Raw genomic sequence first — 27,487 nt, 5'->3', positions numbered from 1 at the left:
AGGATATGAAATCTAACTTTCTAATCAGTTTCTTTGGAGCTGCTACACACACACACACACACACACAGTATCAGTTAGACACATTTATTAGCTTTCTAATAGCTTTAAAGAACCAGGACATAATCATTTACTTAGGAACAGTTTAACATCTAACACAGAAACGCTAAAACAGAGACTACTGGTAAATTGGAGGTAGAAGGAAACATGGAACAAAATGCAAAAACATGTAAATCAGAGTTTTCAGGCTCAAACCTGAATGTCAAAGTTTACAAAACTAAGATTACAGGTACAAAGCTCTCTTTGATTGATGTAGTATTGTGTAGATTTTTTTGTTTTTGTTTTTGTTTTTTGTTTTTTGGGGGGGGGGTTATTAATTTATACCAGCAGGGGGCGACTTTGCCCGTAAATGGATGAAGTCGGGAGTGGGAAACGTCCTGTAGCACTCAACCGATGCCCGACTCCTTCCAGTGTTCAATTCCACCTCTGTTGTGTGGTGCATTTTCCGACGGGATGCTGTGCGAGTTATTCGCACATGAATGTCGTTACACGCCGAAGTTCGGCCGCCGTGAGCGACTAATCGGATGTGTTCATGATAGCCGTGCCGCATCACAGACACGGGGGGGGCTTCGCTGTGATTCAGAGCAGCGGCTGAATGAAACGGTGGCAATCCGTCTCATTACGGTCTCAATTAACGATCGTTATCTAGACGTGGAGATAAATGGCTCAGTTAGGGTTTGAAGCTTCTCTTCACGCATCCTCTTACCCAACCTCCCCAGTGGGGACAAAAAAAAAGAAAAAAGAAAAACAATAATAGTAATCCCCATAAAGACCCGCAGCGCGTCAATAAAGAACATAATTGTTTTTGCTGCGACGGCTGTTTTATGACCGGTTTCGTGTTCGGCTACTTTCGCCGCGAGTTCTCCCCCCGTCTCGCGGCGGCGCGGCCGAGGAAGAGAGCGCACGCACTCCCCCCGGAGCGTCAGTCTACGCTCGCGCTCTTTCACTTTGTCCTCGCTATTCCGAGCGAGCGCCGAGGGAGAGCGGGGAGAGCGAGCTGGGTGTCTCGTGCGGATTCCACCGACACAAGGCGCGCGGAGGACCTTCGCGGCTAAAACCCCTGCCCGTCTGCGCGCGATTTAGCACAAATTTACGCAGAGAGAGAGGGAGAAGTAGAGAGGAGGAAGAAGAAGAAGAAGAAGAAGAAGAAGTGTTTGGAGAGAGACGCGCGGGGGGGGGGAGGAATAACCAAAACGCAACACGTATCCGGTGGGATCCCACTCCTGAGAGAGAGAGAAGCGGCAGGAGTTGAAGCGAGGGGTGCAAGGAAAGCGAGAGGGGAGACAGAAGAAGAAGAAGAAGAAGAAGAAGAAGAAGAAGAAGAGGAGGAGGAGGAGAAGAGAGATTTGACATTTGGCCCCTAACAGCGCGTTTTCAATTAAAATATAGAGGAATAATGAGGAACGTTTGGATAATTTTGACCCTCGGATTCACCGCCGTCCTCGCCGGGGAGAGGGTAAGTTTTCGGAGGGCAAACTTGAAACGGAGTAGCACCGTAGCGGTGGGGGAGAAAGGCAACTTGGGTCCTCGTATGGACCACTCGCTGCTTTTTAGATTTTTTTTTGTTTTGTTTTGTTTGAGGAACCCTCCCCCCCCCCGGGACCATTTGCAGACGTTCATGTGTCCTTTCCTCTCAGTTTCTGTGCGAAGACGCTGCTGTGATTTGATGGAACAACATAAACAGTGAAACGGGTTCGATGGTCGTAGTTCGGACCGAGGTGCTGGTGTCCATTGAATCTCTCTCTGCCTCTTGACAACCAGGCAGGGGAGCCTGCTGCCATTACAGATTTCCATAGGTCGTATAAGAGAGTCATATGCACTTGGCATGGTCAGAAAAGAGCCCGTACGGGATCCACGGGCTTTCTCTCGCTACTTGCCCGTGGCTCTCCTTGTAACGTGGAGCTGGTTAAAGGGACGCACAGTGTAAAAGTTGACTCGACGTGCTTGTACGCGTTGCTTAAATGTCTCTTTCCAAAGCTGAGAAGTAACTGCAAGACCGGAGGCACTCCGGAGGGGGGGGGGGGGGGGTTTAGAAAACAGGCATATTATAGACTTCATGCCATCCGAAATGAGGGATATGATCACCAAACTGACCGTTAGGGGGCACGGAGCAAACGTATGGGGGCGTTATAGCTGTATTTCGGCGATTTGTCGTGAAGATGCTGATTCCTCTGACAGCTGTGCAGGGTTCAGGCTGACTGAAACAGATGCATTATTGAGTAGATGTCATAGTTAATGGAGCAATCCAGCCCACTAAATAGATAAATCATTGCTTTGTCTTCATTTAGATAAATCATTGTTTTGTCTTCATTTGGTGGCAAGTGCTGAATGGTCGTGAAAGAGATGTAAAAAAAAAAAGGGCTCCCTCTGAGAAATGTCCCCACATTCATTCTCGGTTTTTCCTTTCCCGCCTCCTGTTATCGACAGCGGCCCGACTTAAAGCCCATACACCGTTGTCGCTGTCCACCCCTGTCGTGTCCTCGACCCAGTCTCAGGTTCGAGTCCGTGCGGCGCCTCCTCGCCGAGCGCGCATCGCCCTGCAAATTGGCCGGGTGGTTGGAACCACGGATTTTGGCACCTTCGTGCGCGGCCCCTGTCATTATTGTCCCCTCCTGTTGTTACCCTGTGGTTTGTGACTTGTCTCTTGGCGCAGTGCCGCCTCCTCTGTTAGAGCCGCTCGTCCAATTAGCTGATTCAGACACTGTTGTTTTAATGACTCATTGTTTTGCATGAGGTCACCCCCGAGTACATTTTTAACATGTTTTCTATTATCTTTCTTTTTTTTTCTTCTTCCTCTTACACTAGGGCTGTATATCTGCGCGCCACAATCCAGTTCTTCATTGAACTTTACATCCTTTACTGTTAATTGTGCACAATGGCCCAACATACACAGAGTGAATACAATACTTCTCTACCACAAATTAAAGCCTCGGAAATACCCATGGAGTTGAACAAAAACAATATCCTGGCCCAGTATCCACGACGGCCACAAGTTTCACAAAATGCAGCATGTATTGCAATATTGTGCTGTATTGCAGTACAGTGTGTTTTTTTCTGGTCACTTAAAAGTATGATATCCCAATGATTTTCAACTTACTTTGGCAAAATGTGAAGTAGTTTATTACGGGATTATAGCGGGATTGGCATGCTTGACCATCATCATGGTAGATGACTTTACACAGACAGCCCACACACACACACACACACACACACACACACACACACACACACACACACACACACACACACACACACACACACACACACACACACAGATCAATATCTTCCTCCCCTTTATCTGTGTCTCCTGAAGGCCTCAGTGGAACTTGACACGTGACATTGATTTTCAATATTAGCGCCGGTGCTGACAAGTGGTTGATAACCCGCTTTGGGCGCTCTGTTTTAATGTCTGTCTCTGTTTTAATCACCCCCATCACATCACAGGGATACCCAGTGATACTCGGCGGGTTTTGAAAAGGTAGAGATAAAAAAAATTAGCTGCTCCCGGCTGGGGGAAAATTATTTAATCAACTGCTGCCATATCTTTTATTAGATGAGGTCAGCCCAGTGAAACAAGGAGCTCTAGCAGTCTGCTCTCGTCTGCAACTCGTCCCTCAGACAGGTTTTGTAACGTTTTCCACTCCTCTGCTCCCAAGAACGTTTGTGATCGAGGAGGATGAGTTTGGCTGGGCTAAGCTAGGCTGTGTGTGCTTGGCCCGCCGTGTTTCGTTGCATGCCACTCACCAGATGTTGCGGCCTGTAATTTGTGTCATGTTTTGGGAGGAAGCGAGGGTGTTGTTCACCTCCCTTTACATCTGGGATTTACAGGGGGGCACTCTCTCTCGCGCTCCGATGCTGGGTTTGGTGTGGCGGAAGAGGGACAGCAGAGGGAGGGAAATTGGAGGATGGAGGAGACAGAGACCCGAAATGACATGGAATGTTTCTTACCAAGTTCAGTCTTAGTCTTTCCTCAAACGGGGAAAGTGAGGTCAGATCGCTACGATAAAACTACCCTCAAACAGTCAAAAAGAAAAGACAAGCTAAGCCTGAGAAAAACTCTTACACTGTTCCAGGTGCGAAAAGGCCAAAGCAGCAAATACAAGACTTCCACTTGAAGCCTTTGATAGCTTTTCGAGGGAGGGGAAAAGGTGCAGGCCGTGTATTGTCAGGGATGTATTATCTTGGTCCCTCAGCGGTATTTGAGTTTCATTTTCTGGCTTGAATGCCAGTTTTGAATCTGCTGATTGGGTGGTAATGAAATGAACAGCACAGACGCACACACTGACCTTCCTCTCAACTTAAGGCTGTCCAGTGTATTTTTTTTTTTTTTACACAATTCTGGCAAAACACACACATCTACACACATCATTCATTCTCAGATGCCCCAAGAACAAATAACCCACACTACTATTTCCCTTTGGGTAGATTTATATGAAGGTTATATGAATCCTGAAAGCATGTTATTTTCCACTATTCTTGATGTTTTGTAAATCCTCCTGACACCCTCTTCAAGGCTACTGAACTGATCGCAACACTTTACTTGTTGCACAGCTGAAGGCTTTCAGACTCTGAATGAGGTATGCGCATTGGAAATTTTCTCTCCATTTTCCAGTGATAAAAAGCAATATGCTTAATCTTGTACACTTAATTTCCTATGTAGTTAATGGTGAATAAGTAAAATGCCCGTCAATGGTGACCGGACAAAATACTTACCTTCTTTTCCGTCATTCTTTATTCGAGAGAACTAAATAAAGGGAGAAAGGCAGCAAGGAATGTAATAACATTTACTGTAAAAAAGGGTAATGATGGAGCAGAAAAATTGAAGTATGTAGTGCCACATAAGAAGCATATGCTGTGACTGCGACTGCAGCTTCTCCTGCTGTATATTTTATGATGCTCTTTTATTTTTGCATTAACCTAGAAATCCTCAAACTAAAGACACGACCAGATCCCCTGCATTCAGCTGCCTGTGGTTTGTTTGTCTGACAGTGAAAAAGCCGGGAAGCTGCTTCCCTTTTATTCTGCTAATAAATCCGCCACTGACACACACCCGAGTTTCTTACCCTGCAGAGGAAACCCACCTCCTCGCTAGTGTCCGGCCCTTCAGGGGGTGCATTCACTCTGTCCCTGTCTGCCTAGCATTATGCAATCGCTAATGCACTCTCCAGAAGGCAGGAGGCAGGGGCTGCTGGACCACTGAAAGCACAGCAACCACCGCCACCACCACCACCACCACCACCCCCCCTTTTCCCTGAATCCATTTATGTCCATGCATGAACTCTTGCTTTGTTGTCACGTAGCGCACGCATACAAGCATATGAACACACTTTCGCACACATAGTGTCATGCCTCCCCCATGTTTGATTTTTTTTTTTTCTTCCCTCTCTACATTGCTCCCCTCTTGCCACATCCCTCAATATTCTCAGAATATTTCCCCTCATGCAGCTGGATGGAATCAAGGGAAAGGATATGTTTCCCTTTTTTCACACAAGATGCACCCCGTTCTTTTTCTTCCCCTTCCCTTAAGATGTGAGCGTGTGAATCGAATTTGCCAACATCTGCGGGACACGTGTGTTTAAAGGAAGCTGCCTTCCTCACCCCCTTTCTCTTCCTCCTAATCCTCCTGTCTCTTGTTGAGGAGCTAGAAGAGGCTCGTTCTTTGGCAGGGACTTGTGCATACTAGAGAAGACTCGAAAAAATAGTCAAACTCTACTGACAGTGCATTTGTCTGTGTGTGCCGGTTTGTGCCTCCGTGCCTTTCTACAGCCCTGTGGGATGTCTAAAATACACCGTCATCCCAGCCGCAGAGTCACAGGGAAAACACATTAGGGGGATGCGGCTACATCACATCCAGCGACAGCAACAGCACTGGTTTATGTTGGGCCACGGCCACCTTCGCCTGCAAACTTATCAGAGGCTGCAGCAGCAGACAACCAAACCTGCATTAGCATGTGGCAATGTGGATGAAAATATTTAGACACAGTAGACCTGGAACATTACTCTCTTTCTTTCTTCCTCTGTTCCCACCCTCTTTCTTCCCGTTTTTCTTGTATTTTAATTAGCTTAGCAAATGGAAACTTCCTTGGCAGGACCGTGGTGGAGGGGATTGTGGTTGTGACAAAGAGAAGTGGGGAAAACCCTGTGTCAGGATGTGTGTTTTCTTCCTTTCTTTCTCTTTTTTCTCTTTACTGCCCGCCGCCTTCCAGTTTCAGTCGGTAGGAGGAAAAGAAGAGGGAGACGAAGGAAAAGGAGTGGGGGAAGAGTGTGAACCCTGGCTCCCTCAGGTTTCAGGTTTTTCCCAGGCAGGACCTGCCTGGTGCTGTGCTGTGTGAGGTGTGAAAAATGTCTAACTTGGCAGCGGGGGTGGGGGTGACAGAGACAGACCCATGTGGTAAACAGCGTGCCACTAATGGTATTTGGTGTGTGACTGCTGGACTGGTCTGCTTTGTGAACAGAATCAGCCTATACTGTTAACTTTTCAATTACTTGGAGAAATGCTTTGTACTTTCCCATTTTTTCTTATGTGATTTAAAAGGAAGGCGCAGTTCTTTTGAATTAATGTAGCATGCTGTTATCAGACTATTATTGTTTTTGCTATTTGGCCATTGTCAGAATAAATCATTTGAGTGTGTGTGTGTGTGTGTGTGTGTGTGTGCATGTGTGTGCGTGTGTGTGTTTTGTATATATAATCTGGTTTAACTCTTTGTAACTTTATCAATCCTCAGACAGTTTTCTTTCTTCAGATTGCTTGTTTTGTCAGACCAAAAGTCAAAAAAACAGATATATTCAGTTTACTATCATGAAAGACAAAGAAAAGCAGCAAATAGTCACATTTGAAAAACTGGAACCAGGGAATGTTTGACATTTTCGCTAGAAAAGGTGTCTGAAATGATTAATTGATCAATAAGGTACTTGCCCAATTGACTGATCCGTTCATTTTTTTCACCTCTAATCTTAAGGAAAATACACTGTGCCTTTGATTTAAAAAGTCTATGCAAGTACAAACAGCAGAATTTCCGGGTGGGAGGGCTAAAAATTACTTGAAAGTATCTTCTCTAGAAATGTTATGGTATCTGTAAGACTCACGGTACACACTAACCTGAGTACTGTGTATGTAGTAACCCTATAAACGCTCTAGTAAACCGTGGTCACACTCTTGTACCAAAGTGGTATCATAAAACCCACGTCTGGAGCAAGGATACAGATACAGGATAAAGACGTCAATATAATGCAAATGGGGGAAAAAAAAAAAAAAAAAAACCCGACTTGGAATTTGGGGGGTTGCTTCCCAAAATTTCTGCACCTTTCTGAAAATTTACACCCACAGCCATTGGCAAGGTGTGCAGAGGTGAGAAAGCGTACAGGATTTGAATGTCTCTCGCATCTTGTCCCCGTCTCATTTCACACAGTTTCACACAGTTTCAGCTTTACACCACGAACGCCTTTGAGGAAAGATTTTCTGAAAATGTGCGCCATTATCACAATTTGAATGATTACACGTTGTCAGAAGTAGTTCAGCTGAGCACACTTACTCTCACCCGTGTTGATCAATTCACCCTAATGGTAAACACAGGTTTTTCTTAAAAAGTTCCTTTACTGTGAGAATGGTATTATTTTTTCGGAAATGGCAAAACACAGTGTATTGCTGTTTGGTGCAATTCATAGTGTTCGGAGAAGTCAAAGCATAGGCATCGTTGCTGCAAGTTATTGTAAATCTGAGATTCTGATATTGGACGTTTGCCGTCCACTCCCGACTAAGATAAACGTTTTTCCTTTATAGCTGTCTATTAAATGTCATTAGTGTAGATTGTGGTCAGTTCAGGTTCTGTTGGTTTGCTAGTTAAAGGATGAAGTAAAATCAAGTGGAGCAAGTGAAACCATCTCGGTTGACTTTGCTCTGCTGAATAGACAATGACTTGCGTATGTAGACCAAATTTGTTCCATCTGTATACTGTCCAAAAAATGGTGGATATTTGAAGCCATGATGTCAGCTAGGTTTTTCCATCTAACTCCCAGGTTTTGCTGTGGAAAACTGCAAGGCACATTTAACACATCTGTGCTCACTCATATTTACGAGTGCGCTTTATCGTCTCAAAAGGCGGGGGGGGGGGCAAATTGATATCTGCACTGGTGTTCCTCCAAGCAGAGAAATGTACTTCTAATGCCTGTTGTTTCTATTACTTCCCACATCTTGAGTCAAAAGAGCTCTGAATGACTTAAAAGTGCGTAAATCATGCTTTCTATGCAGGGCGTATCACCAACCTCAAATTATATTCCATGCATTCACTTAATTTAGAGCTTTTTTTCATGAGAAAACTCAGAGATTCCAGAGGGTATTTGGGAAAGCTGATGAGCTGGAGAGGGAAATTCATTAGTCAACTCCACACATAGCACTTTTTCGTCTAAATGCATTTGGGTGTGTAAACCCATCTCGTTTTTAGGGAACAGCAGTGACTTAAAAGGCAATTGAGTGTTCATGAATATTCATTATTGAGATGTGAGACAAGAAACATGAAGAAGATGTGTTTCCTTCCCTCAGTAGACTCATGAATACTTCCAGCTTTAATAATTTCCTTATGGGCGCATAACCTGTAATTTAATAATAAGCCAGACTTTTCCATGCTTAGAAAAATGTGCATCTGTCTCCAGCACTCCATGTTCTTGCCAAAAACAAACATTTGAGTCTTCAGAAGTTATTTTCATATCCTAGTTTTTATTCCCAGTTTAATTTCAAAAGCAATGGTTTCTGCTGACTTTGCTGAGGTTTGCCTCATTTCCTTATTTTGATTTGGAGGAACCGTCATGTCAAGACCCCAGATCTGTATCCAGATGTTCCTGTGTACTGTTGTGCCAGACGTCCGATGTTTGCGAGTCCAAACTGTGACCGCATCATCAAACCAGTCGAGACAGTGACTCACACTGTAAGACTGAATGAGCTAAGAGTGGTGAAAAACCAGCGCAAATTTTAAAAAAACTTCTACGAGTTGAGTTTCATGTGCTACTGAGGATCACACTTAAGGGCCTTTTCACACTGAGGGCAAGTCTGAAACTAATTTATAGTCCTTAATCTGAAAAAAAGTTTTAGGCACGTTAATCTTTATAGTAACACCTGTATACATAGCTCCTACTGTGAATGGAGTCATAATCACTATCGCCTTTATGTTATTTCTGTTCCTTTATTCTCTCCTGCTGCCTGCTAGCTCTTTTTTTCGCTGAATATAGGTATTTTCGACAGACTTTTGCTCACATGCTGTGCAAAAGCAAATGTTTTGGCAGCTAAATTCAACAAAGTGGCATGTTTATCTACAAAGATTCCCCAACTTTTTGGTAATTTGGTAATGTTTTTTATTTATTTATTTATTTATTTTTTGGTAATGTGCTGCCATGTGTTTTAAGCCAGTTCTGAATCTGCTGTCGTGCTTTGGAAAGATCATGTGAACAGCAGCTACGTACATTTGTATAGTTATTGTTATCGGTCACTCGAGAATTTTAAATACACAGTGAAAATATCCCCAACATGTGCAGGATACCCTAGATTTGAATGTATTTTCCTTTTTGTTCGCTTTTTTTTCTCACCAGATGAATGTCAGACTTGGTGTGAAATGGTCTTGAAATGTGCCTTTGTAACTTTTGCCGAGCTGTTGCTACAAGTGGTTTATTTGAAGATGTAGTAGTGCAGTAGCACAGGAAGGGATGAGTCATAAATTTGACAAAATAATCCAACCAAATCCAATCTGTCGATGTAGACAGTGAGAAGTGGTTGAACAAGCTAGTGAGTGGACCTTCAACGGTCAAAAATGAATTTCCGTGCTCTGTAATCGTTGAGAGAGCAAACGTTATGTCGTTAACTCAATAGTATCTATCTAAAGTTTGTTAACGTTAGCTAACATTAGCCCCCATGAGCTACTGGTCATAACAGACCTAGTGAGGCTGTAGCAGCAAAATACCTAAGTGTACTGAACTGAGCAATGGTGTGTTTTATTGCTCATGAATTTAGCTTTTTATTTGTAGAAGTAAGAATGTGTTTTGTTTTTTTGTTTTTTTCGAAAGTTACATAGCCTTGCTTTAAGACTGCACCATTATGGTTTAGGTTATAGGTGGATATTGTGATCCTGATGACCAGTCTTCTTTATTTTTCTTACAGGTTTTATTTTGGGCTAAAACTAACCATTATTTTCTCAATGAATATTTTTTGAGCATAAAATGTCAGAACACAGTGAATAATGCCCATCACAATTTCCTACAGCCCAAAGTGACACCGTCAAACGTCCTGATTGACGGCCAACAGTCCAACAAAAAGTCCGCCCCCCCCAAAAAAAAACTTCAGCCCGAATCTCATCATGCAACATACTCTCCTTCTGCAATGGTTGTTAACATGATCACAGGCACTAATGTGGCGAGTCTACCAGGCGAGTTAATCTTTACTAATGCGTTCTGTTAACAGCCATCTGTGTCCTCAACACTGCCTGTAAACCCTTTGAGCAGAGCACTGTGTGGCATTCAGCACCCCAGCAGTCAGTCCTCCATTACGCCGAGGGATTGGGTTTATTATTCAGCCCGGAGAGGCTTTAGACCAGAGAAACCGTGTCAGATGGAATCCATTTTGATTTTAAATGCAAATACCGCTGACACGCTCATTGCCAGCTCTCTCCTTTTGGGCCCAACCACACAGCTCGCTTGATGGGTGGAAAATTTCAGAGAGAGATCTCTAAACAAAGAGAGGCTGCCAGTCAAATGTGTCGTGTCCGCAGTCAGGTACATGGTTGACCTTTTGACACCCTTTACTGGAAATGTGTTTTTGTATGGTTGACTGTGTTGAGGTTCCAGGCTTTACTTGGGTTTTGGATATTTGAAACTGAATATAACCAGAAATTCTAAGCACACTATTACTTTCATATTGAAAACTTGTAATAATGGACTTTCGAGGACATGATGTTTACCAGCTTTTATGTTGTCCTCAATGACACTCTGTCTCACTCTCTCTTGGGCTGTCTTTTGCTTTCGCCCATCCTCTCGGGCTCTCTCTGTCTCACTCGCAGCCGCCCCAAAAATAAGCCCCTTTGACAGTGACATCAACCAAGGTCACTGCTTCACTTTTAATCCGTATCGTTTCCATGCCATGGTTAAACCAGTTTTCATGGTATAATGGAGGCAGGCAGGCATAGTGCAAAGCTTGATTACTTTGATGATGATAATTTGTTTAATCAAGTGATTGGGTGGCTGGGTGGACTGGCTGCATGACTGCTACCCTCCAGACTCAGCAGGATATCCTTTCTCTCCGGACAGCCAGCAGACGCGGCAGCCTCCGGGCTTACCAACACAGCCTCTATGGGGGTTTTCAGATTCATCACAAAGAATTAAATAGTGGATGCGAAGAGAATGCGGGAGCTATAGAAGGTTTAAGCAGCTTTAAGCCTCATAGCCTCATAACTTTTTGGCTAACTTAAGGGATTGCCTCCTAGGCCAGTGGTGCTGTTCGCTTAAGCCTTTAAACAGTATTCAGCCAAACACAGGAGCAATGATTCTTTTTCTTCTCAGTGTCATTGTTGAACTCAAACTTAAACTTGCGGAGTTTTAGACTACTAGCGGTGCTACGGTGCAATGTTTTTTTATGAGTGGGTCCCTGTTTAGTTTGTGTTGTGAACACACACAAGGATGTGAAAATAGTTGTATGACGTCTGTTTTGGCTCCAGAGGGAGTTTTGTCAGGTCTGAGAAAATATCTCAGACTTGGGCTTGGAAAGCCTGTGTTACAAACTAGGGGCACAAAGAAAGACGCATGGATGTTTACCAGGCGGGAAAATTCGAACAAAACAACGCTCCTGAGTTGCAACAAAACTCAGAATATCTCAGCCTCAGCTGCAGCAAATTGATTATTCCATTTTTTTAATGTATTCTGAAACCGCTAACACTTTGAAAGTTGAATAGTAAATTGCTGGAACACTCTATTTAACTGAACATCTGAGGATTTTGATCATCATAGTTGAGCTGTCTATGAGAAAAGAGGTCTGTCTTACATCCACATTATTATAATAAGCCATAATGACTTCTATTATCATACGCCGAGAGCAATACACAACTTGCTGTAATTTATTTTTTTTTAAAATATCATTAACTACAGGTACTTCGGTTCTGTCCTGCTTTTGAGAAGCATTTTCAATAGTCATTGTGGAGTGACCCAGCTTTTACAGTGTGCATGTAATGAACTCCACTTACTGCAGCAAGACAGCTCTGAATAGTCTATTGAAGATGCCTTTTTTGAAGATGACTTACTGTTGTGGCCTCTGCTCTTGTTTGGTGTGGTTCCACTCCGCCATGTGTGACTTTGTGACCACAAGAGGCTTTATGACAAGTTTTCTTAGACCTGTAGTGCAAAAGCTGCTGCAGACATGTGTTCCCTGGTGTGTTTTTGATAGTGCCTCCTTTTTAGTGTGGGATATACCACCACAACCTCTGCCTCCCAGCTTTTGCCGCATGTCTCTGTCTGGTTTCACTTGAAAGATAAGTCTTTAAAGTTTTTGCATGCAGATACCATCGATTAGAGCTCAGTGTTTCATCCCTCTTACTGTTTTCAAAGGTTCCCTGTGCTGTGCAAATGCTGTCTCTTAACTTGTCTTTTGATTTTTTTTTCTTTTTTTTCTCTTACAACCACTCACTATGCCTCTCTTTAGACCTCAGCATCCTCCTTACCCATCAGTAAGGAGGTGGTAGTAAAACCCTGGGGCACAGGGTGGAGCGTCATTTGGCCAGCATCTTGTGTTGTTTCAGGACGTTTCAGTAAAAGCCAGACTGCAGTCTTCAGAAACCACACATTCTTGCAGAATTACAGCACGGGGAAAGATCTGGGAAAGGCCATGTAGTGAGCAAGGGAGTAGAGGTTTGGCAGCCACATTAAAAGCCATTTTTAGCTGCAGGAGTTTTGTTAGTGATCTCTGTCCTGCATCCAAAATAGAGAGCACAAAAAAACTGCTCTCCTCTGTGAAAGATTGGGCTCTTGCTAATTGTGCGTTCTATCAGTTGAAAGTGTGCTTTCTGTCTTGATAAACTGGCCCTCTTTCAAGTCCCAGCTTATTCTTCCACAGAGTCATTAAAGATTAAAAATGCAGTCTAGCTGTGGCAGAGGTACTGGGCCTATTTTGGTTGCCAGAATTCAATTATTTACATAGGATGGAACGTGAATAAGAATTTCACCTCATCATTTCCAAATATAAGCCAGAAGCTACAACAGTTTTTTTTTTTTAAAGAAAAGAAAAAAAGAAAAAGGAAAGACTCACAAAATAACCCCAAGAAAGCAAGATGATTTTGGGATGTGCACCTCATCCTTTCAAGTGGGAGAGTGTGATCGCAGGCGATCCACACAAGGGTCTTTCCATTTAGCGACTAATCAAAGCTGAACTGCCACATGTAATGGATCCAGGAGGATATTGTCCAGACGGACGGGAGTAGTGTACTCATATTTCCGAGCTAACTTGCGGGATCTTTGTTGTTTGGTTGATAAGACAAGCATGCATCCAGCGCCATATGCAGCTGGCCTGCATATGTAAAACATGGAAGCATTTTTCTTTTGTTGTGGAGCACTTTGTTATGCACCGGAACCGAGCAGACGGAGCTGCGGTGTTTTCTGTCAAACATCGCTCATGTACACAGAGGAACACACAGATGTAGATTTCAAGGGCTTCCTCTTTGTGAGATTGGTGTTTGATCCCGAAGGTGGGCTTTAATCTCCAAACAAAATTACATTTTTTATTTCACACTGGCGAAATGGCAGGTTTTATGAACTAAAGGAAGTTCCAGACTTTTGCCTAGATTGCTGTTGCGTGTACAGACCAATCATCAAGTGATCAACATTAGAATCAAACTAGTTTAAGTAAATATTTGCTACCTCTTTTGAAAAAACTTGCAATGTGGGCTGCAACCAGCATTGTTTTTTTTCCTTGATAATCTGATTATTTTTTTCGATTAGCTAATGAAAAATCAAAAAAAAAAAGTGAAAAAAATGTCCGTCACAATTTCTCTTCCTCTGTCTTCAGATTGCTTTTTTTTTTTTTTGGATCAAAAGTCCAAACGAAAAAGATATTAAATTGACAATTATATATGACAAAGCAAAGCAAGAAATCGTCACGTTTGAGAAGCTGAAACCAGCGAAAGTCTGGCATTTTTGCGATCAATCCGCTAATCATTTCTGCTCTACTTGCAAGTTGTGCCTGCTTCTACTGTAACTTGCGAGCGATTTAAACTGGCATTGACACCATTAACTGAGCAGACCCCGAGTTGCCGTGAGTGCGCTGTTATTTGCACGGCAAGTTCGATTTACTTTGGACTACACCGCTACGAGGTCTGAAGTGCTCTCGAGCCACAGCCGGCTTATCTTCAGCATGTGCTAACTTAACCTCAGGTGACTTTCTAAAACTGTTAATCCACACAGCTAACGCTGTGACAGTGGAGCAGTAGCCCGTGGCTTTCTTCTCCAAAGCAGGAACATCAGAATATACTGTACATGTGTTGTAGGTACAATAGTGTGACTATACAATCGCTGCTTTAGACACACATTAAGTGTCAATAACTCTATTGTCTAAGCTAATCCTGGTTTTACAGGCTTCAGCAGGGTTTTGGGCTCACATTACCAGAGCAATAATCAACCTCAGTATTTGGCTCATATTTGTTGAAAGAAAAGTCCTTCCTTTGTCAATGTTTGAAGATATTTTCGTTCAGAGCTTTGGTACTGATGGAGACTAGAGATTAAAAAACCTGTGTGTTTGTGGACCCTACACTGAGTCTGGCACACAGCTCAGCTCATGCACCCATAATTAGACAGTGTCATTAATGTGCAATTACATGAGTCATGCTTACATCACGTCGGATACAGTCACTGTTCATGCAGGAGCCCATCGAGAGCTGCCTTTTTTTTTTTTTTTTTGGCGTGATTTCCATCTTTACCATCTTTGGACAGAGACTTTCTGCCACTGAGACACTTTCCTAATGTTGTCTCTTCTCTTCTCTAAAATGGTTAAAGGATAGGTTCACAATTTTTCAACTCTGTCTAGGGTCAGGTCGAAGTCCCAAACCTTTGGGACATCGACCTGACCTGACCTCCTTTACTCAAACCAAAGAGTAAAGGAGGATTACAGTGTCTTTCAACAAACATTTTTTTTTTAGGGCTTAACGCAGTAATAACCTGCACATCTACATCTGCAGCAGTCATCCATCCGCCATTATCATGTGACACGGTGGCCCGGACTAGATTAGAGCCAGAGGATAAAATCCTCTTCAAACATAACAATGCACTGATGGCAAGGGTTCTTTGGGTAGAGCAATAATACACACATTGTTTTAACGTTGTTGTGAGCTGATGTATGTTTAGGTCTCATTTTATAAAACCGTATATGTTATTTTCTGGACATAGTATGACAGGAAAGCAATTCCACCTGTAATGAAATAACCTTCAGGCTGTATTTTTGTGATGATTAATCCTGAAAACATAGAAATGTAATTTAAGATCATCTATGATGCATTCTGCGGCCCTAACCTGAACAGTGTGTATTTGAACACAAACACATAGCGACCCAGACTCACTGGCTACCTGACTATTCATAAAACCCTTTGCATACGGCACTGTAGGCGACGGCACTTTGGATTTGTGCCAAGGGGGGCTGCCAACTCTCATCCACGTAACGTCAGACTCACCCAATCCCACACTACCTGCTGTTTGTCAAACTCTGAAAAAGTTTACACCAGAGTTTTATTACCTTTGTGGACACAAGCTGGGGCGTACACTGTTTTCATCTGACAGGCAGCGAGCTGTCAGGAGTCCGCTGCTTTCTGAGTGAGAGAGTGAGGAGCAGGCGGACGCAGGAAAAAAATGACAAAGAAGTAGCTTGTTAAAACATAAGGCAAGTTGATACTGTTCAAAAATGACAGCCAAACGTTTGTCAAGTACCGGACCGAACAGCTAATTTGTCCCACTGAATAGTTGGCTATGTTACAGATTGTAACATTTAATTATACAATCACCACATTGGCCTGTCATAACTGTTAATTTTCTTGTTCAATTTCCATGCTTTTCATCTTATTTAACTGTCAGACGTTTTATGTGCAAGTGCATCGCCTTTGAAGTGCTACACAGTTTGCTCTAAATTAAAAGGAGACTAAATATGGAAAGTTTTAAGATGTTACAAACCTTTCTGTACATTTTGCCGTTAATTAACCCCTGCCCCCGCAGTGTGGTGAAATCTTAACACATCCCACTCTCCCTTTTTCCCTCAAGTCTTGCGACGGTTCGACCAACAGAGCTGATGCTTCTGTGGGTGTCATGCCAACAACAAACACACACACACGTATGCCAGGACACATACAAACACGCTCACTGCTGGTCAGGATTAGCCCTGGATAATGGGATCAGAGATCACCACCTGCTGCTCCTCTCCCGTCATCTCATCCCTTCTTTACCTCTTTATTTCTTCTGTTCATCCAACCCTTAAATCATTAGTGTCCCCCTTTCTCTTTTACGTCCCCTCTCTGCCTGACAGTTATAAAGCGTGTCACTTCTTTCATTAACCTTTCTCGCCATCTTTGCTTCCTTCCTCTCTTTAAATAGCTATCACATTATCCCAGCTAGAGAATGATGAGATGTTTGCCTCGTCTGAGACCAGAATTTATCCTTGACCTTTCCTGTTTCCTGTTTTTTCTTTTGTTTGTTTTTTTTGAACAATTTCCCAATCCTCCTCTTTCTTTCTTCCTGCACCCATGCCTTTCTCTTCCATCACTCCCATCCACCCATTACGGGTCCCACCCCCACACACACACACACACACACACACACACACTGTAGTCCTGTAGCCCTGCTGACTCCCTTGAGTCCAAATCCTCTTAAGGAAAAGGCTTGGATGGGAATTCAATCGCTGCACCACAAGGATTGAACCAGATCAGCCAACAAAGTGGCAAAATCGTTCTCCTCGCTTGCCTCTGCCCCATCTGCCTCCCTCGTTCTCTTTCTCTTCCCCCTCTGGCTTTCATCTCAGGTGATAAAGGCAGAGCTGGCAGCAGTGAGAGATTGGCGTCCTGGATGGAAGATTGTGGCACATCATCATTTTTTTTTCCCCTGCACACTGATAAGTGCATAAAGGGCCATATGTACTAACAGGAATGAAAATGTGGTGTATTTGATTATAAACTTTGGTTATGTGGATTTCCACCCTCCTTGTTGTACGCTTATATTTCAACCATTTACTCATGTCATCTAAAATGCTTTTAGTAAATGGATAAGACCAGATTGTAGCTGGCAACCGGCAAATCACTGCAGCTTTTTGGTTAAATAAAATCAGAGGAAATTATAATTCTCCAAAAACTCCCAACCCGTGTCCCACATCCTCCTCCCCCTTCTCCCATCTATCCAATATATTTTTTGTTTTATGTGTTGAGGAAGACATTGGGCAAACTTTGACCCCTACAAAGCGCTTTCATGTGTGGTGTTAATGATCTGCCAGAAAAAGCTCAGGGGTTTTTCTTTTCCTATTTTGGCAACAGATTGTTTAAAGACACACATTCTTAGACCCAGAGATGCTCAAATGGGGGGAAAAAAGCTGGACTATATTAAACTTGAAACTTGAAATGTGTTTCATCCATCGAGCAAACACATGCACACAAACACACTCGCTTTCTTGTGCATGTACGTACAGTATTTGAGCGCAAAAGATGAAAACACATGCGTGCACGGAGGCTAAACACACAACCACACACACCTTGCCCTGCGGATTTTTATGACACGAGCCAAACACCAATCTTTTAAAAGGCAGAGTTGATGGAAACCATGCCCTTTCATTGACAAAGTGACAGAGAAAACCAGACTGTGTGAGGTGTGAGAGAAATGTTTTGTGACACGGACCACTGGATGATTGTGTAGCTGGCAGCAGCTACGGCTAACAGTGGAAAATGCTGACAATCAGTCTATTCAAAAAAAAAAAAAGAAAGAGTTTTCATTGCAGGTTATCTTTCTTATTGAACTGAAAAAAAAAGTTCTCTGTATACCCAGTTTCCTGACAGCTGACTGACTAATTGGCCTCTCTTGCATTCAACGAATTTCTTTTTTTTTTTTTTTTATTCACGCTCTGCCTTGACAGCTGAAAGTGAATTGACCCTGCACCTTGATTGTTATATGACAAGTTGATTAGCTTAGCTCTAAGCCTGGAGCACATGATTGGTGGTTAATGACAATGACCCCCTTTTGAGCCAGGAACTAGGTACATGCCATTGGATCAAAGATTAAGGGTACTGAGTTTAAAACACTTAGCAGTCCCCCTCTATGTTAGACATTATGTGTTTGCCAGAGGAATAGCAGCTAATAGGAGACTGCGCACAGAATGTCTTAATTACCACAGTGTGTGTGTGGGTTTTGTTTTTAAGTTTTTTGTTTTTGCCAGATTGAACTCAAGAGTACAAAGACAGTTGGTGAGGATTGTTTTCAGCACTATTTTCATGACCAGCATTTGGCAATACTTGGAACAATTGTTCAGTTCAAGAACAAGGAGTGCGAGTACAAAGCACGCAAAGACATCCCGGAACAAATGCAGGCACATACGACAAGCCTAATGTATAGTGATAGGGTTCAAACAAAGCACATTCCAGTGGTGTGTGTGCTTTGCTGACAAAGTGTAGTCAGCGGTGCAGATCACAGAGCTCTGGCTGACCCCATGTTCCTCTCAGGTAATTACCATACTTGTATACTGTGTAAGTGCATGTAGCATAGAGGGTACCGCACACACACAGACACACACACACACACACACCACACACTCATATATCTACAAATATTTGCATGTGCACACAAATATTCATTTCAGTTGACTCATCCAGCAGCAGCAGCAGCAGCAGCACCTGTGTTAGTGCAGGAGTGGTTGATATGATAGGCCTGCTGCGGCTTAAAAGACTGCATTCATCCCCTCTCCAGAGCACTGACACACTGACAACCTGATAGAGGATGTGTGTGTGTGTGTGTGTGTGTGTGTGTGTGTGTGTGTGTGTGTGTGCATACTGTATGAGCACAGGTCATTGCACACGCTAGAGGAACACAGGCTATAGTTTGTGCGTTCATGACTGTGTGGCAGCTCATGTGTTAATGTGTACATTCATGACCGAGGTGTGTGTGTTTTTATGTACCCAAGGCACTGTACTGAAAGTGTGTGTTCGCCTGTGGCACAGGTGTGTATGTGCACAGCAGAGGTTTATATAACCAACAGCGTGATAGATCACGGCTGGGAGCCCCGTGAAGCTTTTGAAGTCTTTACTGTGGTTGAATAATCATGGCTATATTTATTTAGGAATATGTGTTTTAATGCAGATAAAGTATAATTCTATTCATCTGTCAATCCATGTGATGCCCTGATTTATAAAAGCCTGCAAAACACTTAATTAAAACGCTGAACCTGAAGTGGGCACACACGGGGGCCTGGTTTCAAGCCTTTTTACCTCCCGCAGTTCTGGGTCTGTCATAGATCTACTGCGACCATTAAAAAAAAATCAGCTTTGGCAACATGTTACAGCAGCAGTAGTTAATGCTGCCAGCTCAGAGAGCTGAACATTTCCAGAAATGAAGAGGAAGTGGTCAAGTGTCAGAATCAAATGCCAAGAAGTAAAGAAAAGTGCACCAGCGAAGCATCGGTGGGGACATGCCAGAGGACATGAGCGTCTGGCTGCTGTAATTGGACAGTAAGAGACACGGATCTGGCAATGACTGAAGACCTGCATTATTTCTGTTACACAAATTTCATTGGACACTTATCATTTTTATGCAGCATGTTTGAAACACAAAGTCACTGTTCGGGACTGGATATTGTTTTGAAGAACTGTGAACTTTGATAAGGACTGCAGTGTGTTTGAGCACTTTTAGAGTATGACCTTATTTATTTATATATATACTCAGTCTCCAAAGTATTTGTTTGTTTTCGAAGATACTGTACAGCTATACACATTTACTTGCAAATTTACTCCTCTCAACCATCAATATGGGTCTTTAAACTGCTTGTTTTGTCTAATCAACACTCCAAAACCCAAAGATATTCGATTTACAAAGATGTAAAACAGAGAAACGCAGTGAATCCTCATATTTGAAAGGTTGGTTGCAGTTTGGGCATTTTTGCATTTTTTCTGAAATGATTACTGATTTTCTGTCCAGCAAATAATCAAGTAATTGACTACTGGTTTCTGCACTAATAAGAACTATATGTATTGTTCCTGATGAAGAAAATATAACAGGAATCATTACTCCAACAGTCAATGCAGCACACCATAGGCTTAATGTTAAACTTCCGCAAATAATTGTTGAAACATTTTCCATCCATCCTCCCCCTGTCCTCTTAGCAGGCTGTGTCCAAGGACATGAGATAAAGAGAGACCTGTTCTCTCCCCTGCACTCCCTTACAGATGGTCTTGGCACCCTCTATAAGTATTCCTCCTTCCCAGCTTTTAAACCAGAAGAGTCTTGTCTGTCCATCTGTCTGCCGGCTGCCGACAGCAGCCGAACACAGCAGAGCATCAGTTCTGGGCCACATGCTACTAAACTGAACCCTGCAGGCCCGCGTCACGGGAGCAGGAAACCCGTCGGCACAAAGCGGTAGATAACAGTTTCACGTGCATTTAAAGAGAGGTGGATGTATATGCACACGTTCCTGCCCACGGAGCTGAGTATTACACAGCAGGCATGAAAGACGAGAATTCTTGTAAAGGCAATGATGGTGGATGTTATACAGGCTCTATATTCTCCTTTCTCTAATATAAACTGCAGCTCCTGGGAGAATACCTGCTAAGCTAGCAGCATAATCACTAATTTCCTGCTCTTACATAGACAAAAGGGTCTCGTATATTGTGCACCTGTGGGCCAGAAGCCAAGCTAAGTGAGCATTAACATGTGTGCACGTGAAGGACTGAGAATCTGCTGTTTTAGGGCCAAGGGAAATATGAATGCTGCACCAATAGAGGGCCAGATGCCTGATTAGGCTCGTTTTACACCATTCGGCCTCAACATTAAAACCGGCAACTGTTTTTAATGCTGTGGCTGATCGGTGGATAGTAAGACTGAGTGAATGGACCGGGGTCACTGAAATAAGAGAATAAGCTTTTGTCACAGCGCTAATGTTCTCCCTAGGTCAAGTGGGCACTGCAGGTCATTTTCAGCTATGGTAGTCAAGCTTAACGTGGTCATGAGAGCCACTGGTGGCCTTTAATTAAAGCAGGAAATGGATGAAGTCTAAGAAAATTCTGTCTCTTGAGTGTTTTTGTGTGTTGTTGTTTGCTTCACATGTAATTGTCTTTAACTGGATCTTTTAAACCTCCTTTGTTGTTGTTAGCTTGCTTTTCACCACTCCGTCTATGAGCTGAATTGAAGGACAGTTATACAAACACCGATTCCAATAAGCCTTGAAGGTCCTTGGAAATTTGCTGAAATAGTTATTCAAATAATCGATTAGTTGATTGACAGAAATAATTGGACAACATTTTGTTAATTGATTAAGTCATTGTTCGTGAAAACATAACTGAGTTACAGCTCAAAAAATGAGCTGATTGACAGAAAATTAATCTGTAAGTAGTTTCATAATCGTCATTTCCTATTGGAAAAACACTTTTTGCTAAAAAGCCATGCCAAATATTGTCAGGTTCAAGCTTTGAAAATGTGAGGATTTGATGTTTTTCTCTGTTTTATATTAGTGTAAACTGAATATCTTTGGGTTTTGAACTTCGGTCGTCCAAAACAAGACAGTTGAAGACGTGACGTTGAACTCTGGGAATTTCTGACGGCCATTTTTTAAAAATGATTCATCAAAAAAAAAAAAAAATTGACAGTGTAATCGATATTAAAAATAATAGCTTCAGTTCTAAACTAAATATTGCTTGGTTTTGAACTTTTGGGCAGACAATTCATTCAAGTCGTTGAAATTTACGCTTACAAGACACTGACAATCCTCAGAATATTTTAACTTTACGAGATTAAATTTGTTAACAAAGCCGAGTGTGAGCAGTATAATTAAAAGTCTTGATAGCAACATCGTTGACTCTGTTTTCAGAGAAAGATGTCAGCAAAGGCTGAAATATTGTAGGAACCTCAGTTACACCTGGTGTTTAACCCAGTAAAAAGACAGATGCTTTAAACCTCTAAACAGGAAGCTCATTTGTTTAAATTAGTAAATAAATGAGTAATTTCAGGATAAGGAGACATGGAATTTGTTGTTAGTATCACTTAACATTCAGCCAGTGAATGGTCGCCTTGGGGCCAGAGCGGAATCTTCTTCACTTCTAGCAGAGAGCTGAACTGCTTGTAAAACTTCTCTCCATTTAGCAGCTCCTGTTAAACAAGAGCTGTCTCCTATTCATACAGCTGCTCACAATTGTGTGTACATGGCCTTACTCCATTTTGAGTCCCTGCAAGTGGTTTGAACCTCTGATATGTGGTATTCATGATATGGGCTGTGCTATCACCTCCAGCTAAATGGACAAACTCCGGATCGTTCCCATGCTGCCCCTTAGTGCTTTCGGGTTACTGGAGTCTTTGAGATACAGAATATGAAACCTGTTTTATATAACGCACTTAAATCTCTCTCTCTCTCTCACACTACGTTTGCTCATCTCTACAGTCACTCAGCTCAAGGTTTTCTGTTAAGCTTAATATTTCTCTCCTGTCTGGAGGGAAGAGAGCTGCCGTGCTGCAGCAAATCTCACTGTGTCCCCCCTCCTCAGCACCAGAGATGACTGGAAGCTGAAGCCCGTTTCCCAGTGTCTAGAGTTTCACAGCTGACAAAGAATCTAGGCTTTCCTGTGCGTATCCGAAGCCCGTGGACGGGCAAGCAGGGGGGCACAGTGGAGGGAGGAGAAGAGGGCGGGATTCGGCAGTGGGAGCAGCAGCGCTCGCCAGGCCTGGGAATCTGCAGAGCTCCTTGTGCAGAAGGCAGAAAGAAAGCAAGTTAAGGTCCATGAGGCTGGATACCACAGCACTGAGGTATTCTCTAAAAAGGGCCATCTTAAAGCCACATGAGCTCCAGACTGTTCCCCACTGTATTAGTTCTGGTAGCACTGATGGAGAAATTTCACAGTGAGAAGGTTTACATTAAGTCAGATGAAGGTGTCTAGAGAGCCACTTGAAAGAATCAGTCATCCTTTAATTAGAGTGGTGAAATACTTGCAGCATGTTAAAAAAAAATCCATATTCTTACACTGACACACTCACAGAGACACATTTTTTTCTTATCTGCTGTGAGATAAGAATGTTGCACTGTTATTTTTTTACTTCATCTTCTCAGTTTTTGTGGTTGTTGTATTGTTACCTACATTACCCTCTAAACACAACTGGACAGGTAGGGAGCGAGTCAAGCGCCATTGTTCTCTCTTGCTCATCGGTGGTCTGTCAGCATGTGTCTGTTTTTCTTGGAAACCATGAGATTGACTTTCTTCCTGTTGGGAAGCAATACTGCAAGGGAGGAAATCATAGCCACTCCATGTTGTGTCTCACTGGTCTGTGGGGAAGAAAAATAGAGGAGCATGTGGTGCTGGTTCAAAGACAGCACGTTATGGGTAGGCAGGGTTTACAATTCTACCCACGTCTGCTGTTTACATGGTACAACTTAGAGTAATATACAACAAGAGATGCTTCTGTCAGCCCCTGTCAGCTCTGTGCTTTTGCTCGTGTTTGTTAGCTTGGAAGTAACAATTAAATCTCCAGTCCACTCTTATTGCCAGAAATTGTTCAGCTCACATACGGATTTAGTTTGAGTTGTCAAAGTGGACTTTGTTCTTGGAAGACGGACAAAACTAAGTCTACTGCCATGTTAGTGAGGCTAGTGCAAGGATTATTTTAGGAACTGGATACAGGACTTCAAGATGGTGCCCGGTCACTTGAATGAAAATTGCTCGCCTGGTGCATGAGCATAAGAAATGTTTTCCAGCTTCCTGGTTTGCTTCCATGCTGTGCAGCCCACTGCACGTGCACAGCGGTGTTTTGCCCACTGGCCCCGCCTGCGTGTTCCTGCTCAGCGCATAGACTTAACATTGGGATGACGTCTTGAAAATAAAACTCTCTTTTCTGTGGGACAAATTGGTAGCAAGGTTGATAGGGACGCCATAACCATCGCTCTTAATGCTCTTGGGCTAGTGAGTGCTCCGTCAAGTTGTACTTCGGCACAGTGAATGATGCTTTGAGCTAAATGCTAACATCAGCATGCTAACATGCTCTCAGTGACATTGCTAATATGATGATGTTTAACGGGTATAATGCTTACTGGTTTCATCATCTTAGTTTAGCGTGCTATCCTGCTAATGTTTGCTCATTTGCAGGTATTTTGAAGTGTTCAAGTGTTGGATGTATTAAAATTTTGACCTGATGATGGTGCTGGATGGAAACTTAAAGGATCACCAAAGTTACAATTCGTCCTGAAGGGGGAGGGGCATCAATGTCTTCCCCAAATTTCATTATAAGCCATCCAATAGGAGACATTTCCCAAAAACCCACAAATTGCAACCTCATGGTGGTGTTAGAGGACCAGTCAGGAGATCACCAAAGTCATTAGGACTCATCCTCTCAATAACATTAATGTAAGTACAAAATTTCATGGTAACCCATCCAAAGTGGTGAACGGGCTGACTGGCCCTGTCATTCCCAGAGACTAGCATGGCTAAAAACAGCCACCGGTTTCAGTGCTTGATACTCTCTCTGTGGGCAGAAACGTTCCTAGCTGCGCAGCTAAGAGGTAGCTGACCTGTCCCATATTTCAGAAAGTGCGTGTATTTGCTCAGCAGTATCAGGCTGAGTCAGTCAGCCGACGTGTCCATTGAGCAGCAGCACTCACCGAAGTCTGCTGCATTTAATTGTCCTGCGGTCTTAAACTGTTTACTTAATCTTTATGGGGACATAAACTTGTGCTAATGCACCTGTTAAAGACTGGTCTCATCCCTTTAATAATAGTGTGCAGGGCAGTGTTAGAGGAATGAAAGGGTAACTCATCTTCTCACCGGCGTTCTCATACCCATTTGAAATTCTTTTCAGCCTCTGATTAAAACTGATCATGTGTTGGGGAACATTTTACTTCCTTCACTGAACACAGATGTAATGACCCATAGTAAAGTTTGTCACTTTGATTTCTAAATTTGTTTTGACATGAATATGACTGATGAATAATTGATCGTTTATTAGAATATTAGGCTGGTGTTACTTCATATTTATGTTATTCTCACGAATCTCATGAGATGACCAAAACTAACTGTGTTCGTCCATTTCTCAGTAGTCAATACAGTATGTCTGTGGTTCTCAGCCCCAGGTCCGGTAGTTACTATTTGAGACATAAAATTTAAAAACAAAGTCTAAACAATCTCTCTGTTTCTAGCCAATATTACTCAAACAGGAGTAAACTGTGTTTTTGTTGGGGTCTATTTTCAAATGCGGCACACATTTGGTGCGCCAGCGGGTATTTACAGCAGCAGGATGATATACTGTATGTGGGTTAACTGAGAATAAAAACCACATTTATCTGATTATTGCAATGAACTTCACCCAATGAACTGTGTGGTTAATTGAAATGTCTTTAATAGGGTTTTTTGGGGGGGAAATGGAGGTCTGTAAGCTGTATCAAGCTTTGGTTACACAGGCAATACTTGTTAGTAGGATCAATTAATTGTTGGTTTCGGTCATTTTCATAGGATTAAGAAAAATAGCGATTATCACTAGACGTTGTCTTTTAATTGTGCGCATGCATAAAAGTGGCCCACTTTCAGTTTTAGGAGGGCCATAAGTTACACGGAGTGTACTGTGGTGCAAGACACCCTTGGAAGTCCGAGGTGGAAACCCCTCCTTATCCTGCCAACCCCCTTATGGAGGGGCTTGAGCCTTCTGGAATGTGGTGTATGCCTTTCTATGTCACACGGCCGTTTGTTTTGGAATAGGAGACGATATGAATCTGAGACGAATCTATGAGACGAAAGCACCCACATGCTCAGCTTGTGCTCAGGTTGTGGAGGTGGGCCTTTCACCTACCGAGGCAACGTGATCTAATCTTTTGGGAGCAGGGAGAAAAATGAAAAGAGTCGGGGTAGGATTATTTTCCAAAGGATACTGTACAGCGTTGAGCTTCTTGAAATAAATGTGTCTCCGAGACATCATATTGTAACAAATTTGTTTTAAAGCTGTTGTGCTGTGTTGACTTAACTGTGTTTTCTAATATATATTTATATATATTATATTTGTTAAAAATAAAAGGGGAATGACTGCAAGCTGTTTAGAGGTTTACATGTGAAATAGGCAGGATATTGATACCGTATGTCTCATATCTCATATAGCTGAAATGCATTATCTGAGCTGTCTTAAGTTATTAGGTCAAAAGTGCAAGCTCATTTGCTTAAGTGAGGAGGCGACATCTAGACAAGTAGATGTGTAAACCATAGATGTCAACTCAAACTATCGCTCTCACTTTATCTAAGTCTCACTCTTTCGCATTTCCTCTCTCTGCTCACTGTCTGTGTCTCTCTCCCGCCTGCCCCCACACACACACACACACACACACACACACACACACACACACACACACACACACACACACACACACACACACTTCAGCTCAGCTACAGTAGCTCCAGACCTTAAGGGCTTAGAGAGAGTTTGATTTGTGTTGACTTCCGGCAGGAACTCCCCCTCTCCTCTGCCCGCAGCTCAAAGACTATCAATTAGTTCCCTATTATGATCCCTGGGAGGGCAATAAAAGTTAGAGTGGGTTCAAAGAGCACAAAGGCAGACACACACACACACACACACACACGGACACACACAAACACACACATTAACCTTTTTTTGGCCTGTATGAGTTACAGATTGGACATCCTCTCTTACAGTCATGTAGGGGGTGTTTACTGCCTGTTGTTCCTATTTACATTTTCCAAACAATTCTCACCACCCACATACATGACTCACAGGGACCTTTTTTTTCTTTCTATCTTGCCAGCAGTTTGTTCAGTCATCAGCAGGTGCTGGTTGGACAAATTTAATGTTTGGACGTCACCAAATCCTCCTGTCCTGTTTTTTTTGGGTTTTTTTTCTGTCTCTAATAACAGTACCATCACGGATCCAGCTGTTATTCATACTTCAGCCATGAAAGCAGCAGCTGTCTGCTCTGTTGATGGCTGATGCTACATGAATTCACAGAAGCCAATTTGTCACCCTGCATAACCACCAAACTCTCCCCAACTCGTCTTCTTCTGTCACCCCTCTCCTGCTTTCCACTTCTCCAAACATCAGGGAGGCTATTGTTCACTTCCTCTCTTCCTCCCAGTCACAATAGAGTTGCAAAGTGGGAGGAAGTTATTTTTTACTTCAAAATCCCATTTGAAGGTATTCACCTAATGATATCCTCAGTGTTCCTCAACATAAAAGCAAAGCTCTCCAGGATAATTAAGTGGCACTATATGGT

The 27,487-nt window shown here is 42.8% G+C and overlaps 1 protein-coding gene across 1 annotated transcript in view; it reads left to right on the top strand.

Annotated features, from left to right (window-relative positions):
* Positions 1 to 477: 477 nt before the first annotated feature.
* sdc2 (syndecan 2) overlaps positions 478 to 27,487 on the top strand; it is a 46,504-nt gene continuing 19,494 nt past the window's right edge. Inside the window, exon 1 of the mRNA XM_040121724.1 lies at positions 478 to 1,513. Coding sequence (XP_039977658.1) covers positions 1,454 to 1,513 — 60 coding nt within the window. The 5' untranslated portion in view covers positions 478 to 1,453. The remainder of the gene's footprint in view (positions 1,514 to 27,487) is intronic.

Source organism: Xiphias gladius, chromosome 24 (assembly GCF_016859285.1).
Source record: "Xiphias gladius isolate SHS-SW01 ecotype Sanya breed wild chromosome 24, ASM1685928v1, whole genome shotgun sequence".
Classification (NCBI taxonomy): domain Eukaryota; kingdom Metazoa; phylum Chordata; class Actinopteri; order Istiophoriformes; family Xiphiidae; genus Xiphias; species Xiphias gladius.
This window is presented reverse-complemented; position numbering and strand designations above follow the sequence as displayed.